This window comes from Pithys albifrons, chromosome 8 (genome assembly GCF_047495875.1).
Source record: "Pithys albifrons albifrons isolate INPA30051 chromosome 8, PitAlb_v1, whole genome shotgun sequence".
Lineage (NCBI taxonomy): Eukaryota > Metazoa > Chordata > Aves > Passeriformes > Thamnophilidae > Pithys > Pithys albifrons.
The window spans coordinates 11,699,038-11,711,518 of record NC_092465.1 but is presented as its reverse complement, the minus strand read 5'-3'; the positions used below and the strand labels follow the sequence as shown (position 1 = coordinate 11,711,518).

General features: G+C 43.5%; 1 protein-coding gene across 2 annotated transcripts in view; it reads right to left on the bottom strand.

Moving 5' to 3' along the window:
• Positions 1–12,481, bottom strand: part of SEMA5B (semaphorin 5B) — a 197,654-nt gene that overhangs the window by 24,592 nt on the left and 160,581 nt on the right. For both annotated transcript variants that reach the window (XM_071562422.1, XM_071562423.1), the window contains exons 14-21: positions 12,175–12,356; positions 8,928–9,071; positions 8,091–8,238; positions 6,564–6,789; positions 5,719–5,937; positions 3,838–4,008; positions 2,783–2,932; positions 1,837–1,881 (exon numbers count right to left, since the gene is read on the bottom strand). In XM_071562422.1, coding sequence (XP_071418523.1) covers positions 1,837–1,881; positions 2,783–2,932; positions 3,838–4,008; positions 5,719–5,937; positions 6,564–6,789; positions 8,091–8,238; positions 8,928–9,071; positions 12,175–12,356 — 1,285 coding nt within the window. The remainder of the gene's footprint in view (positions 1–1,836; positions 1,882–2,782; positions 2,933–3,837; positions 4,009–5,718; positions 5,938–6,563; positions 6,790–8,090; positions 8,239–8,927; positions 9,072–12,174; positions 12,357–12,481) is intronic.

The following is a 12,481-nucleotide window of genomic DNA, read 5'->3' as shown; positions in this document are numbered from 1 at the left end:
ATTCATTTGGATGGACTGCTGTGTTGACTTGACTGTGTGCAGAAAAATGGGACCACTCAGACAGTGGCTTTATATGAGGCTCATTCTTAGTCTGATCACGGCATGCATTTTTTGGTGCCATCTTACATTTTAACTAATATGCTTTTCAAATAGCAGAGTCTGCCCATTAGTCAATGGCTCTCATCTAATCTTTAGTTAAAAAATACCCTCCTGAGTTTAAAATGAATAAAACCAATACAGCTCTACAGCAAAGTAATGCATTTCAATCATAATTACAGTACGGAACATATAGTATTTATTAGACTGATGAGCTATATTTATTTTTCAAACCACACTATAAAACTGTATTGCAAGATCACCACTTTGTATTGTGTTTCCGGTGATGGTCCAAAATAAAACAACAGAAAGATTATAATTTCTTACTAAATGTTACAAGACTTTGTCAAAAAGACATGTCTTTTTTAAAAACCTCTGCCTGCTTTATATCACTTGTGAGAGCTAAAACACCGCATACACAACTGTGCTCAGTAAAGGCACATGACACGCTGCCACATTCTCCTCCAGCCCAGCTTTGCTTATACTGCACTGAATGTTTCATTTCACTGCCACATTTGCAAGTCACTACATAAAGCTCTCTTACATTTCACTCTCACCTTGAAACACCCATCTGATTTTTCAGATGAGTTTTAGCTGTATCTTAGGGGGGGAAAAAAACTCCACCAAATAAATTATTTTGTTTGCAGGATGTGAATCCCCAGGGGGGAAGTTCCTGGTTCATCACTTTGAAATATAGATTTTCTGAGATGCACCAACAGAATTTCTATTGATTGGCTTATTTGCCAAATATTGTAGAACACAAAGTAATAAATAATATTAGCTATGGTAAAAATGTAGATTGCCACATCAATTACTATAGTGGTGGTAAAAGAAGGAAATGTGGGTACAGTGCATAACACTGGAGTGCAAGCCATAGCAAGGGGGCCTGGAACTGAAGCAGAACTATTGCACAAGGTGTGACGCAGGAAGCCAAATGTTACATTGCATGGGATGAAATATTAATTCCACTGATTGCCCCACAGTTGCAAACCGAGAGGCCACATTTCCATGCCACAGGTGGCATGGCTGTTTCTGCCATGATCTCTACAGGGAGAAGAGATTTTGGCAGGCTGCAGATCATCTAGATTTCAGGAAAGCAGGGATGTGATGCTAGCAGGAATTGGCATGGCCATTAATGTGAAACTAGCATTTCAAAACGTTAAAGAAACCTGCCATTTTCTTCAGTCTGCATTTTTATCGTAGGGGCTCCTAGGGCAGCAGCAAAGTGACACTAATTACTGGATCTTTCCAAGTTACATGCAAAAAGGAGACACAGTTTCTGTGAGAGGTGAGAACTTGAATGAAAGGAAGTGCTTGGAGGACAAGTATAAACCTCTAATATCAGCAAAGGATTTAAGAGACCCTCTTCGCTAAGTCTTTATAGGCTATTTAAAAACACCTGCCTTCAAACAGCTGGAAGCTTACAGTGGTGGAATGGGGAATATCCCTTCCTTCCTCCTGAACCATTTACTCTGTGGGTAAAGAGAGACAAACAATTGCTCCCTGGTAATTAATGACTCTCAGTGGCCAACTCAAACTCTCAAATAAATAAAAATCTTGGAACTGACAAGTGGACATGCAATACAATCCTCCAGTCTGACTCAGACAGCAAGACTCCAGTGGAATTAAGGCTATCAGTGGGATATGAGCTGTATAGATTAATGGTTTGGTTGATACTGCACAGGGAGAAAAGAAGCCAGGTTAAGATAAAAATAAGATATATAGTTAATGGTACCCTACCTCCACAGTTCGTGCTCTCATCAATACTGGAGGCTGGCAGGATCACTAAACAAAGAAAAGAAGATTGGAGAAAGTTGTCATTTTGCATCGCTTTACTTCTTCAACTAATTAAACCCTCTGTGCTCCAGACACGAGAAGGTGCTTACATGTCCTGCAGCAAGCTGAGAGTCTCTCTAAATTGAATTATAAGCTCATAGTTTGAAACATATGCAACAAAACCTCTCCAAAGACCTGACAATTCCAGTACTGTTACCTGATCACTCTTTAGCTTCTTCAATTAAGGGGAAAGATGAAAGCTGAGAAAACCATGAAAAAGACTACCATTGCCTAGAGATCTCAGATTTTTAAGTTAGGGCATTGTAATCCAAAAAAGAACATGTGGAAAGGCAATATTCAGTCTAGACCTGTATCAAATATTTTCCCAAGAGATTCAACTTCCAGAAAACACAAAGTGGAATATGCTGATGACCATCTGTCCATCAACACTGTCTCTCTGTTAGACCCTGGCTTAATCTCCCCACTTCATGCCCAAATTTTCTCCATCTGCCTCACCTTAATTCTTCACTCTTTTGGGATGCTTCTTTTGATACCTGAAATCAAGGACCTTCCGTTGTCCATATCCATACTGAGAACAGAGCTAGTTTTTATAACCCAGCCTGAGATGAACTATGCAAGGTTAAAAACTTCAATTCAGATGAAGCAATACTAGTTATTTGTTACAGTTCTAGGTAATTCTGTTTAAAAGAAATATTAAGCTGCCTAAGGGAATGCCAGTCACCTGGTGCCTGCCACAGGAGAATGTGTAACATGTTTGTTTGCTTATTTTTCTGGAGGTATCCGAGCTCAATTTATAATATTGAAAATCTCAGCCTAATTTGACAGTCTGGGCACAAACCGCTGTCCTGAACTGGCCCACCCTCTCCCTCCTCGATGACACTGTACATACCAGGAATTTCATTATAGAGGCAATCTTGGTACTGGGTGCTGTTTCCAACGCACTGAGAGGAGTCTGGGCTGTGCACCTCACAGTAGCGGCTGCGGTACTGGATGCCCTCTTCATTACACAGGCTCCACTCTGACCACTCTGACCATCCACCTGAAAGCCAGATCAGAAAAACACACAGACAATGTCACCATGAAGGAAACAGATGCTTTGCAGATACCAAACTTCTCCCATGCTGAAGGATGTCGAGATCCTGGCTTGGGTCTCTCTCACACACCTAATCCAGCGGTCTTTAGTGGATTTAATTTTCTCAATACAAATACCAATGAAAGCATCAAACCCTACTTGTCAGGTTGTAGATTTCTTAATATAGACTAAACTAACCCTTGCTCAGAACTGCACAGCACGGTATTGTCTTAAAAGCTCCTATATCAGCTCTCTGATTAAAGACATACATGAAGGTGGATGGGGCAACGTTGCACCAGGGCCTCTGAGTTCTAATGTGCCCTCCCAGGGATGCCTAAAGCAGCAAGCACAAGCGAGAGCACTTAAAAGAGTTTTGTTGAGGTTCCTAAGGGCAGAACTCAGCCTGTACTGGATCAGAAATACACACAAGTAATTCAGTGCCAGCAGTGATCTAAACCCTGTCCTCTGAGTTGTAGCACATGCTCTTCTGCTGTCTGTGAAAGAAAAAGGAAGGATTGTCCTTTCAGCAGCTGGGCAGATTGCTGCCTCATGACCCCCTTTTTTGTCTTGTTAAGCTTCCACATTGAAGAACAAAGCTCCAGCTTCTTCCATGACTTGAAGTGGATCAACCACTAGCAAGATGGTACCTGACCAGCACCAGAATGCCAGAGCATGGGCTAGTGAAGAGGCACAGAGAAAGGTGATGCATTGCACTTGAAGACTGGGATGTCTCCTTTTTCCGTGGCTCAACAGACATCTACAGAAAAACTCATAACTTGTGGTGTTTCTAATTTATTTTTTAAACACTTTGCAGATATGCCTTGTTCCCACCACCACCCAAGCCAGCTGGAGCAGGGCTGAGAAGTGGCTACCTTCGCAGGGGTGTGTGTTGCAGAGGGCCTCCTCAGTGTGCAGCCCAATGCAGATATCCTCCCCGCTGGACGGAGCTGGGTTGGTGCAAGTCCGCGTGCGCTGGTAGTGGCCACCTCCACAAGTTGCTGAGCAGTGAGACCAAGGAGTCCAGCATGACCACGAGCCCTTCACTGGAAGACATTGAAAAGCAAGGAGAGACAGGGAGGTGCCATTGGTTACTTCTCTCACTGTGACAAAGCCCTGGTACCTCACCTTCCAGATCCACCCTGCCCAGACTAGCTGGCATTCTCCTGCACCCCAGGACATTTGAGCCTGACAACAAGCACTTTGCACGAAGAGAGAGTACAAACGTATTGCACTCTGTGGATGCAGAATGAAATCTATGCAGAAAAAGGGTCTGCACCATAAAGTGGCAAAACAGAAACTATTCTTTATGGTAGTCAGTAATATTCACTGAAATAGTCTATACCATTCTATTCCTTTCCTTTTTAAAGAACAGCATCACTATTATTATTATTATTGTTGTTATCTCCTGATACTTTACTTATAGCACCAGCAGATTTACTTGGGAAACAAGTGCTGTACAACCCAAGTGGAGCTTATATGGCACCTTTCTGTGGGGGTCCTAAGCCCTCTAGTTTCAGCCTGCAGGAAACAGAAACTCAGAGACAATAAATTGTCCCTGTTCATTGCAGGGGCATTAGACTAGATGATCTGTAAATGTCCTCCACTCCCCACCCACTACACTGTCTGGTTTACAGGTCCACATGCCATTAATTCAGCAGATAATAACCCGATTACTTAGTGCAAGATAAACCAGGATTTGTGTATACACACTGAGTGAGGCAGGGAAAGAGGGAGACACAGAGAAATAGTAATCATGCACTCAGAACAGATTGGAAAACATCATAGTGTCCAAGGGGAGAAAACAGCACAGAAAAAGGGCACAGACATTAGTGAAAAGCCACTGAGAGCTTCCAAAATAGTACTAATAGCTGCCTTTATGGTACAAGAGTTATTTCCTTTTTATAGGCCATAGAGTGCAATATTTGACACTTCTGCTATGCTCTTGCTGCACATTCTGATCATATCTGCATTGGAATTTTATCCTTGTATTGAATTTTAGAGTCATAATAGTACTAATATAATAGAGCATTTTCAAGTGTAGGCCACAAACTATATTGTCAGAGGTAGATAATTGCTAGAACTGCAAAGAGGCAAGGTAATTTGTGTAAGATCACTTAAATTTAGTTTAGATAGTTATTACAGAGCAAGGAGAAGGACAAGTGAGAGAGAATACAGCAGTCAATGGTCTATTACTACTATTCTGGACCAGGAGTGCAACATAAACATGAGGACAAACTTGAAAACCAGGAAACCAGGCAAGAATACTCCCTGCTGGCTGTGCAGGAAATGGTAACTGATGTCAAGAGGAGATGCCCATCGCAAGAACAATACGTAAGCAGGAGAGGGGGAAGAAACAAGTGTTCACAAGAAGAACTGCCACATCAAGCATCTCTATACAGTATTAAGCCACATTTATCAAGCCTGTCTTCTCATCAAGGAGCAGATACATCATGATGCCCTCCACTGGATGGAGCATCAAACCTTCGTGAAGCAAAAAATTGCTACAAGCCACCATATTACTTCCTCTATATGATGTGGCTGTGCTACCCTCTGAGCCAACGTGAAACCTAAGTCAGCCCTAAAGATCACATACGTGGGTCACTACAATAGCTTAAAAAAAACCTAACGAAAATCCCCCAAATTAAAAAAAAAAGGCATCTTAGAAATAGTGATTTTTTTTGTTAGTGGTGGTCTAACATAAAGATTTGGGGAAAACACTTCTGAATTTCATGCAGGAAGATGATCCTGGTTACCTGGGCAGGGGTGCGGATTGCAGTCTTGGTACTCCATCGCTGACCCCACACAGGGCAAGCCACCATTTTTAGGTTCAGGGTTTGTGCATGTTCTCTTCCTGATCCTGAAGCCCAGCTCACAGTCCCTGGAACAGGATGACCAGGCCCCCCAGAAGGACCAGCCCCCATTGATAATCCGTGCAGAGGTCTTACCAGTCTTGAGGAGGTCATCAACAAGAGCTTCAAGGAAAACAAACATGACACCATGAGATCACAAATTAATCAGCTGTTGGGCTTTTAAAAAGTTGTTCATCTCGTGAACAGAATCAGGATTCATGTGCCCTGTTGAAAGCCCTTAGCAAGAGTTTTGGTCCACAGGGTCACAGCCAAGCTAGACACAAAAAGAAATCTGCACACACAGAAACTGAGTCTATGGATAACCTTTACGACCTTTCAGGGCAGAAAATTGTGGGAGTCCAGGTTGTGCCCAGCATCACTGCAGTACTGCAAGGACCAACCTGAGAGGCCATGCAAGAGGGGAGCTCCAGAGAGCAAAAAAAGATACACTGTCCAGTAGAACAGCTCTTCTCCTCTTTACAGCCTCATTACTTGCCTGTTCTCTTTGGGGCAGCCTGGCAGTAGCAAGAACAAATCTACACACTGCCATAGGCACAGAGCTCACAGCTGTGTATCTCTGTGTCACAGGGCTTTCTCCATTCCTGCCACTCTGCAGTGACACTAGTTGTACATGTAATACTAGTCATACTACTGCAGGCACAATCAGAGTCTTGAGGTTCTAAGAGGACTCCCCTTCCACCAACAACTCTAGGCTTGCCCTGTGGTCCCTCAGGGCTGGCAGGACGTACAGTCAGTATCACACACTGCTGAGCCATCGTTGGGGCAGAAACGACTCTCTGTTTTCTTCCTCCCAAACTGCAGCTCGTGAGGGTCTGACAGTTGGGCACGACACGTGTAGCGGAAGCGCTGCTCCTGGCGGGCACCGTTCTGGGTGATGTTGACAGGCATCCAAGGGGTCCAGGGTGTGTTCCTGCGCACCTCTGGGCAGCTCTCTGGGTTGCAGGTCTTATATTCCTGTCAAGAAGGAAAACCACTCTCTTCTTACTTATTAAACAACAGCAGTCTAACTGGCAGAGATATATTTACACTTTGGAAAATAAAGGGGTGCCCTCTGGATCTAAAATAATCCTCATTCACCTTATCTGACCTCGCAGGCACAAGCCACGGCTGGGCATAACACAAAATGTGGTGCCTGTGGAGGCAGTGGTGGGGCATAGCTTCAGGTGGACCTCAAGGGTAAACTATGCTTGCTATTTTTATGCCTCCCTCAGGTTTGTATTTATTTGCTGACTTGAAGTCCTCTGGGGCTTCAGCAGCTTGGTACATTATGGGCAGAGAATAATTCAGGAAATAGATAACAGTAACAGCCAGTAAGTTTTCTGCTGTGACCCTGAGATGCTGCTCTCAGGTCAGCCTAGAGGAGCCCCATGAGGACAAAATATCAGTAAGGTTTATTCCTTGAAAAGTTTATTATTAGATTTTTAATATGAGGTTAGATTATATCTTTTTATAGCTATTTTTGTTTAGCTGGCTTTTTGAACTCTCTAGTGAGGGTTATGAACCATTTGCCATCCTTGGTCTAAGTGCATGCACTGAGTAGGGTCAACATTCCCCCTGGCTGAGGATGGGGTGATTTGGGGGTTTTACAATTCTCACCACTAGTGGGAGGAATTCCAGTGAAAAAAAATGTGTTCTTGATTTAACACAAATGAACAAACTACTCTTTTCTGGCAGAGGGGAAGAAATAATGCTTCAGGACTTCATGATTCTAGAGTAAATGCCAAACAGCTCATGAAGAGATGGGAAGTATCAGATCAAGCAAGCTTACACTGAAAGGAAACCCCACAAAACTAATTAAAACAGCTGCATGAAACTGCTGCCAGAATAGGAAAGGGAAAGTAAAGAGAACAACTGAGTAGCCATTGTCTCAGTGATTGGTGAACTAGGTGTTGGACCTTTTGTTTATTCAAGTATGACAGTGTGACTCATTTCTGATGTGTGTGTGGCCTCCTTGACTCAATAGATCATTCCTAGTAGTGGGACAGAATTAAAAAACATGCATAGTACTTTCAAGTGAAGGCCTTGATCTCTAAGTCTTCAGAGACCTAAGGAAATCCTGTGTACACCAATCTGTCCCTAAATCTCTATTTCTCTGTGTCCAAGTTCATTTCAGCATCCTCTCCAGCAAAAGCCAAGTACAGCATTTTCTTCTAGCTTGAGAAATAAAACCAAGATGGAGAGAGGAGCTAAAATAAGGTTCCTAGATGCTGGTTGTCAATAGCTGTCCCTTATGCAATGTCATAAACAATACATACCACAGCACAGCCTGGACACGTATTTCCATTTTCACAGGACCTCTGCCTTGAATGAATCCCTCCACCACAATTCACACTACATTTATTCCAAGGTCCCCATGAAGACCAAAAAATTGGTAATGGACATGGACTGTTCTCATTACAGAATCTGAAAGAAGAAAGAGCATTGCTCAAAAAATATCAGCACATCGGAGGGACAAAATGGTGCAGGACGTAAGGTTGCACCTGCACTTGGGTGCAACTGATGCACACACAGAGCCAGCGGAGGCTGACACTTCAGCTCAGCAATATTCCTGCTCATGGAGAGAACCGTAGCCTTTATATGGAATGGGAGTGGATAATCAGGCTGAGCTCAGGGAGATAGTTGAAGGGAACAATGGAGATCAGGTTTATCTAAAGCTCTCTAGTCTCAAAACTTTTCCACAAACACTGAATCAACAAAAAAGCTCACAAGCTGAAGCCCAAGTGTCACAAAGAGAGAGAGGGGACAGTAAACGTTCTTATTGGATGACTAGTGGGAGGACAGTTCAACAGTGATCTGTCATTAATGGCACTGCTAAACACCTGGCGATCTTTTCTTCACACAGTGTGGCTTTTACTGCTGCTTGGACCCTAGGAAACTAGAGTTTGCAAGTAGAGCTGAACTAGATGCCATATGCATCTAAAAGCAGGCCCCAAATCAATGCTATTTCATGTTCCCATGTCAAAAGTAACTTTAATTTTGTTCAGTGCATTCAGCCCAGCAGCCTTAATCTGCATGCACTTGAGAGCCACCACTCAAAGCCGCCAACATTATAACCATAGAAATGAACACACAGAGCTACGGACAACTCTTACCTTTCTTCCCTGCTCTGTCCAACGCAGACCCGGCCCCCATACCGTGGAGCAGGATTGCTGCAGGATCGCTGGCGGACCTGAAAGCCGATCCCACAGGAGGTGCTGCACGGGGCCCAGGAAGACCAGGGTGTCCAAGCACCATTTCTATAAAAAAGGGTGGGAGAGAACAGAGTATAGGGGTCATCCAATGGGTCTCTCATATCATGCCATGCTTTATACTGCAAAACACATAAGGTACTGATGGAAGAAGCATTGAATTTATGGAAGAAATTATTCATTTCAACCAGACTATATCAGTGCAGATTTAGAAAAAGGAGTTTCAAAAATGCTTAGCACTGGCCTAACTTTCCTCCTCTTTAAGTCTCCAAGAATTGGAAAAAGAATGAAGCCAATGCTGAACGATTTTGCAAATGCCTCCTAGGATTTGTCAGGCAGCAGTGTGGTTGGTATAACTTTCACTGACTATTCCCTCATCATCTCCCCCATGCCTGATAACCTGGCTCTTCTGAGCCAATGGCTGAACCCAAAGTTGTGTCTCTGAACTCTTCTGCACAAAGAATGCAGGTTTGGAGAATCATGAATGTCAGTTGTGTCAAAGGATGTAAAAAAACCACCCTCTACTAATTCAGTAGGTACTGATGCTTTAAATCTCTTACAGCAATACCACTGCCAGCTCCCATGGTTTTATCACAAACCTCATAATATTCTGTGTTTTCCTAAAGCCTTCAGCATTGAATCCTATCAAGTGGAAATCTCAAATTTCATTAAAAATAACAATTGCTTCTAGCTTTCATGGCCGCCTGCAGACGTCACTGTAGTGTGACCTTAAATCTGTACAAACCAGAGGCAATTAAGAGCTCAGAGGCAGGATCGAGTTTCATGGTTTAATGAGTGATCACATCTCTGCTGAAGAGTGGTAACAAAGCCTGAAGCAAATGTGATGTTAAACCCCTTAGTTCACACCTCTGCGACAGAGATGTTGGCAAAAACTCCGCGCCTCACTCCTGCAACAGGCTGAGCACGTGTCTGCGACGCTGCTGCCGTGTGGTGACTCAAACGTGCTTACAGAGAAGCAAACATTTTCATCTTTAAAACCTTGCATCTCTTAAAGCTCACCTTCCTCTGATTTGGCAGCACTGAACCTTGAAGGAGAGAAGGAACTGTATCTCATCTCTTGTGTGCTGCAGGTTTCATTTCATATGGAGCCAGTGGTAATGCTCCATCTTATCAAACTGCCTAATCTTGACACTTCACTGCCTTAACCCAAAAAAATACTTTTTTTTTTGAGGAGTGGAGGGGTTCTAAAGAAAAACCTTTCTAAAAAGTCTAGTCAGAAAACAACCCAGGTGCTCTCTGAATCTTGAAAGCTAAGCTCGAAAACAGATGTTAATTTTCAAAGCATTTACTGAACTAATAACACTGCTGGCAAGAAGTATTTTCTGGCATAGCACCAATCAGGACAGAGGATGAAAGTTAAAACCCACATTGCCCTTCACACTTTTTGTATTTTTTATCAACTCTTGCCTGTTCTTGGCAGCTTTATTTCAGAACACCGGTAGATCTTTCTTTCCTCCTCCTCTTGTTCTCTCACACCTCTCCCTCCTTTCCTTCCCCTCTCCCACCCCAAACAAGGTCAAAGAACAAGAAACTCACTTATAGAAAAATACTAATATTCAATATTATTCTGCCATGGTTTAACCCATGTTTTAACCCCTCCACTACTTAACCCAAAAGAAAGATCATATATAAAATTATGAAAAGAAAAAATCAAATGGAAGGTTGCTGTTATTGCTGCAAAGAGGACAAGTAATTTCTACTAAAAAACTCTCAAAATCTCAACAGTTCTCAGCATCTATTTGTCTTTTGGGATTTTTAACAGAAATAAAGACACCTTCCACTTTTAATCTCCAGCTTTCTAATAGAACTCATCTTTAAAACATCCTTCTCCCTCTTTGCAGAAAGAAATCTCAATGCCATATGAAGTCAATTAAAGGAAATTTGAGGGCTGAGGCGGATGTAGGATGACCAGATGTCCCTATTTTTCAAACCATGCTGTTTTCCTATGTCTTAAGATTGAATAATCTGTTTTTCATCCCCTTCTTAGAAGCTGTTCCTGCCTTTTTTGCCATCAGAGCAGTGCTGAGAAACCCATCCCACTGGCATGTTTTCCATTTGCCACTGACATAAAAAGCTTGCCTGGGGAAGGCTCTGCTCAGCCCACGGTGGCAGCACAGGGACAGGAATGACTGCACACCTTTTGGGCAGCACAGCCCACAACTGGAAGAAGAGATGCCAGTTAAAACATGAGTATTGCTTAATTTCTGGTGCCAAGACCAGCACTGATTTCCACGGATGAGTCAAGAGACAGCTGTCCTTAATGGAATGAATGTTTATGGAGAAGATAAAGTAGATAAAAACTGTACTGACCCAATATTTACCAAATTACTGGCTGTCCCCACCCTGGTTAAATAGCACTTACACTATTGCATCGTCTTGCCTTAAGCATGACATAATATAGCCTGAGGGTGGTGGGGTAAGATAGATACAAACACCATGGCTATGTTTGGGCACCCAAGAGGAAGACATTTAACTTCCATACTGCTCAAGCATTTGCTTCAGGCTTCCGTGGACAGGCAGCACTTGGACACAGGTTGAGCTGGATGTGCTGTTCCAGTGGTGTCCCTGGCAGAGGCCTCCCAAGCAGTGCTCGCTGCCAGCTGATGCTGTGCTGCTTCCACCTGGCCAGTGTGCTGCAGACAGTTCACAGACTCGCAGAGCAAGGCAAACAAGCCTCACTCAGAGCTGGGCTAGGCCCTGTCTTAACAAGTGTTTCTCTGAAGGAGCTCTGCTTGCTTTTGGCAAAGCAGCCTTGGAACCCAAACTCTGAAAAATTATGGGCTTATTGATTTTTTTAGCCTATTGCTGTTCAGTTGGCTAACAACTACCTCTGCCTTAAGCATCTCCTCCTGAGGGGTCACTACTCACTCTACAGCTGAAGGAAACCCAGGCACAGTGTAGGGAAGGTTATTGTGTACAGTAATTTGGGGTGCTCATCTTCTAGGAGCCTTGGCTAAGAGCCCAGAGCCCTTGGGCTCCTTCATTTTACACTGACTTCAGGCTGGATCTCATATACCTCACTTTGGCCGGAATACAACAATATGGTCACAAAAACACAGGGAAGGAGCTAAACTACAGACAGGCACAATTCTTGCCCCATTCCTAAAAAGCACAAAGAACACTGAGGTACCTTGAACAATTGGCGACCTCAATCCTGGCCCCTTCACAGCCACGACCTCCACAGCGAGGACGAGGGCTGTCACATGAACGTGACCTACACATGCAGGAGCCTGTGCTGTCCCCATCCGAATGCTCACACAGTTGCCATGGGGACCAAGGCCCCAGTCTTCCATTTGTTGTCAGGTTTTTCACCTAATTTTGAGAGAAAAAAGTAATTAATAGCAAGTTTACAATTCTGGAGACAGGCCCACAATAGAAATGCCGAACAAAGCTGCTGGGGGTGGGATTAGGATGCAGCTAGGATGGGAGATGTCTGT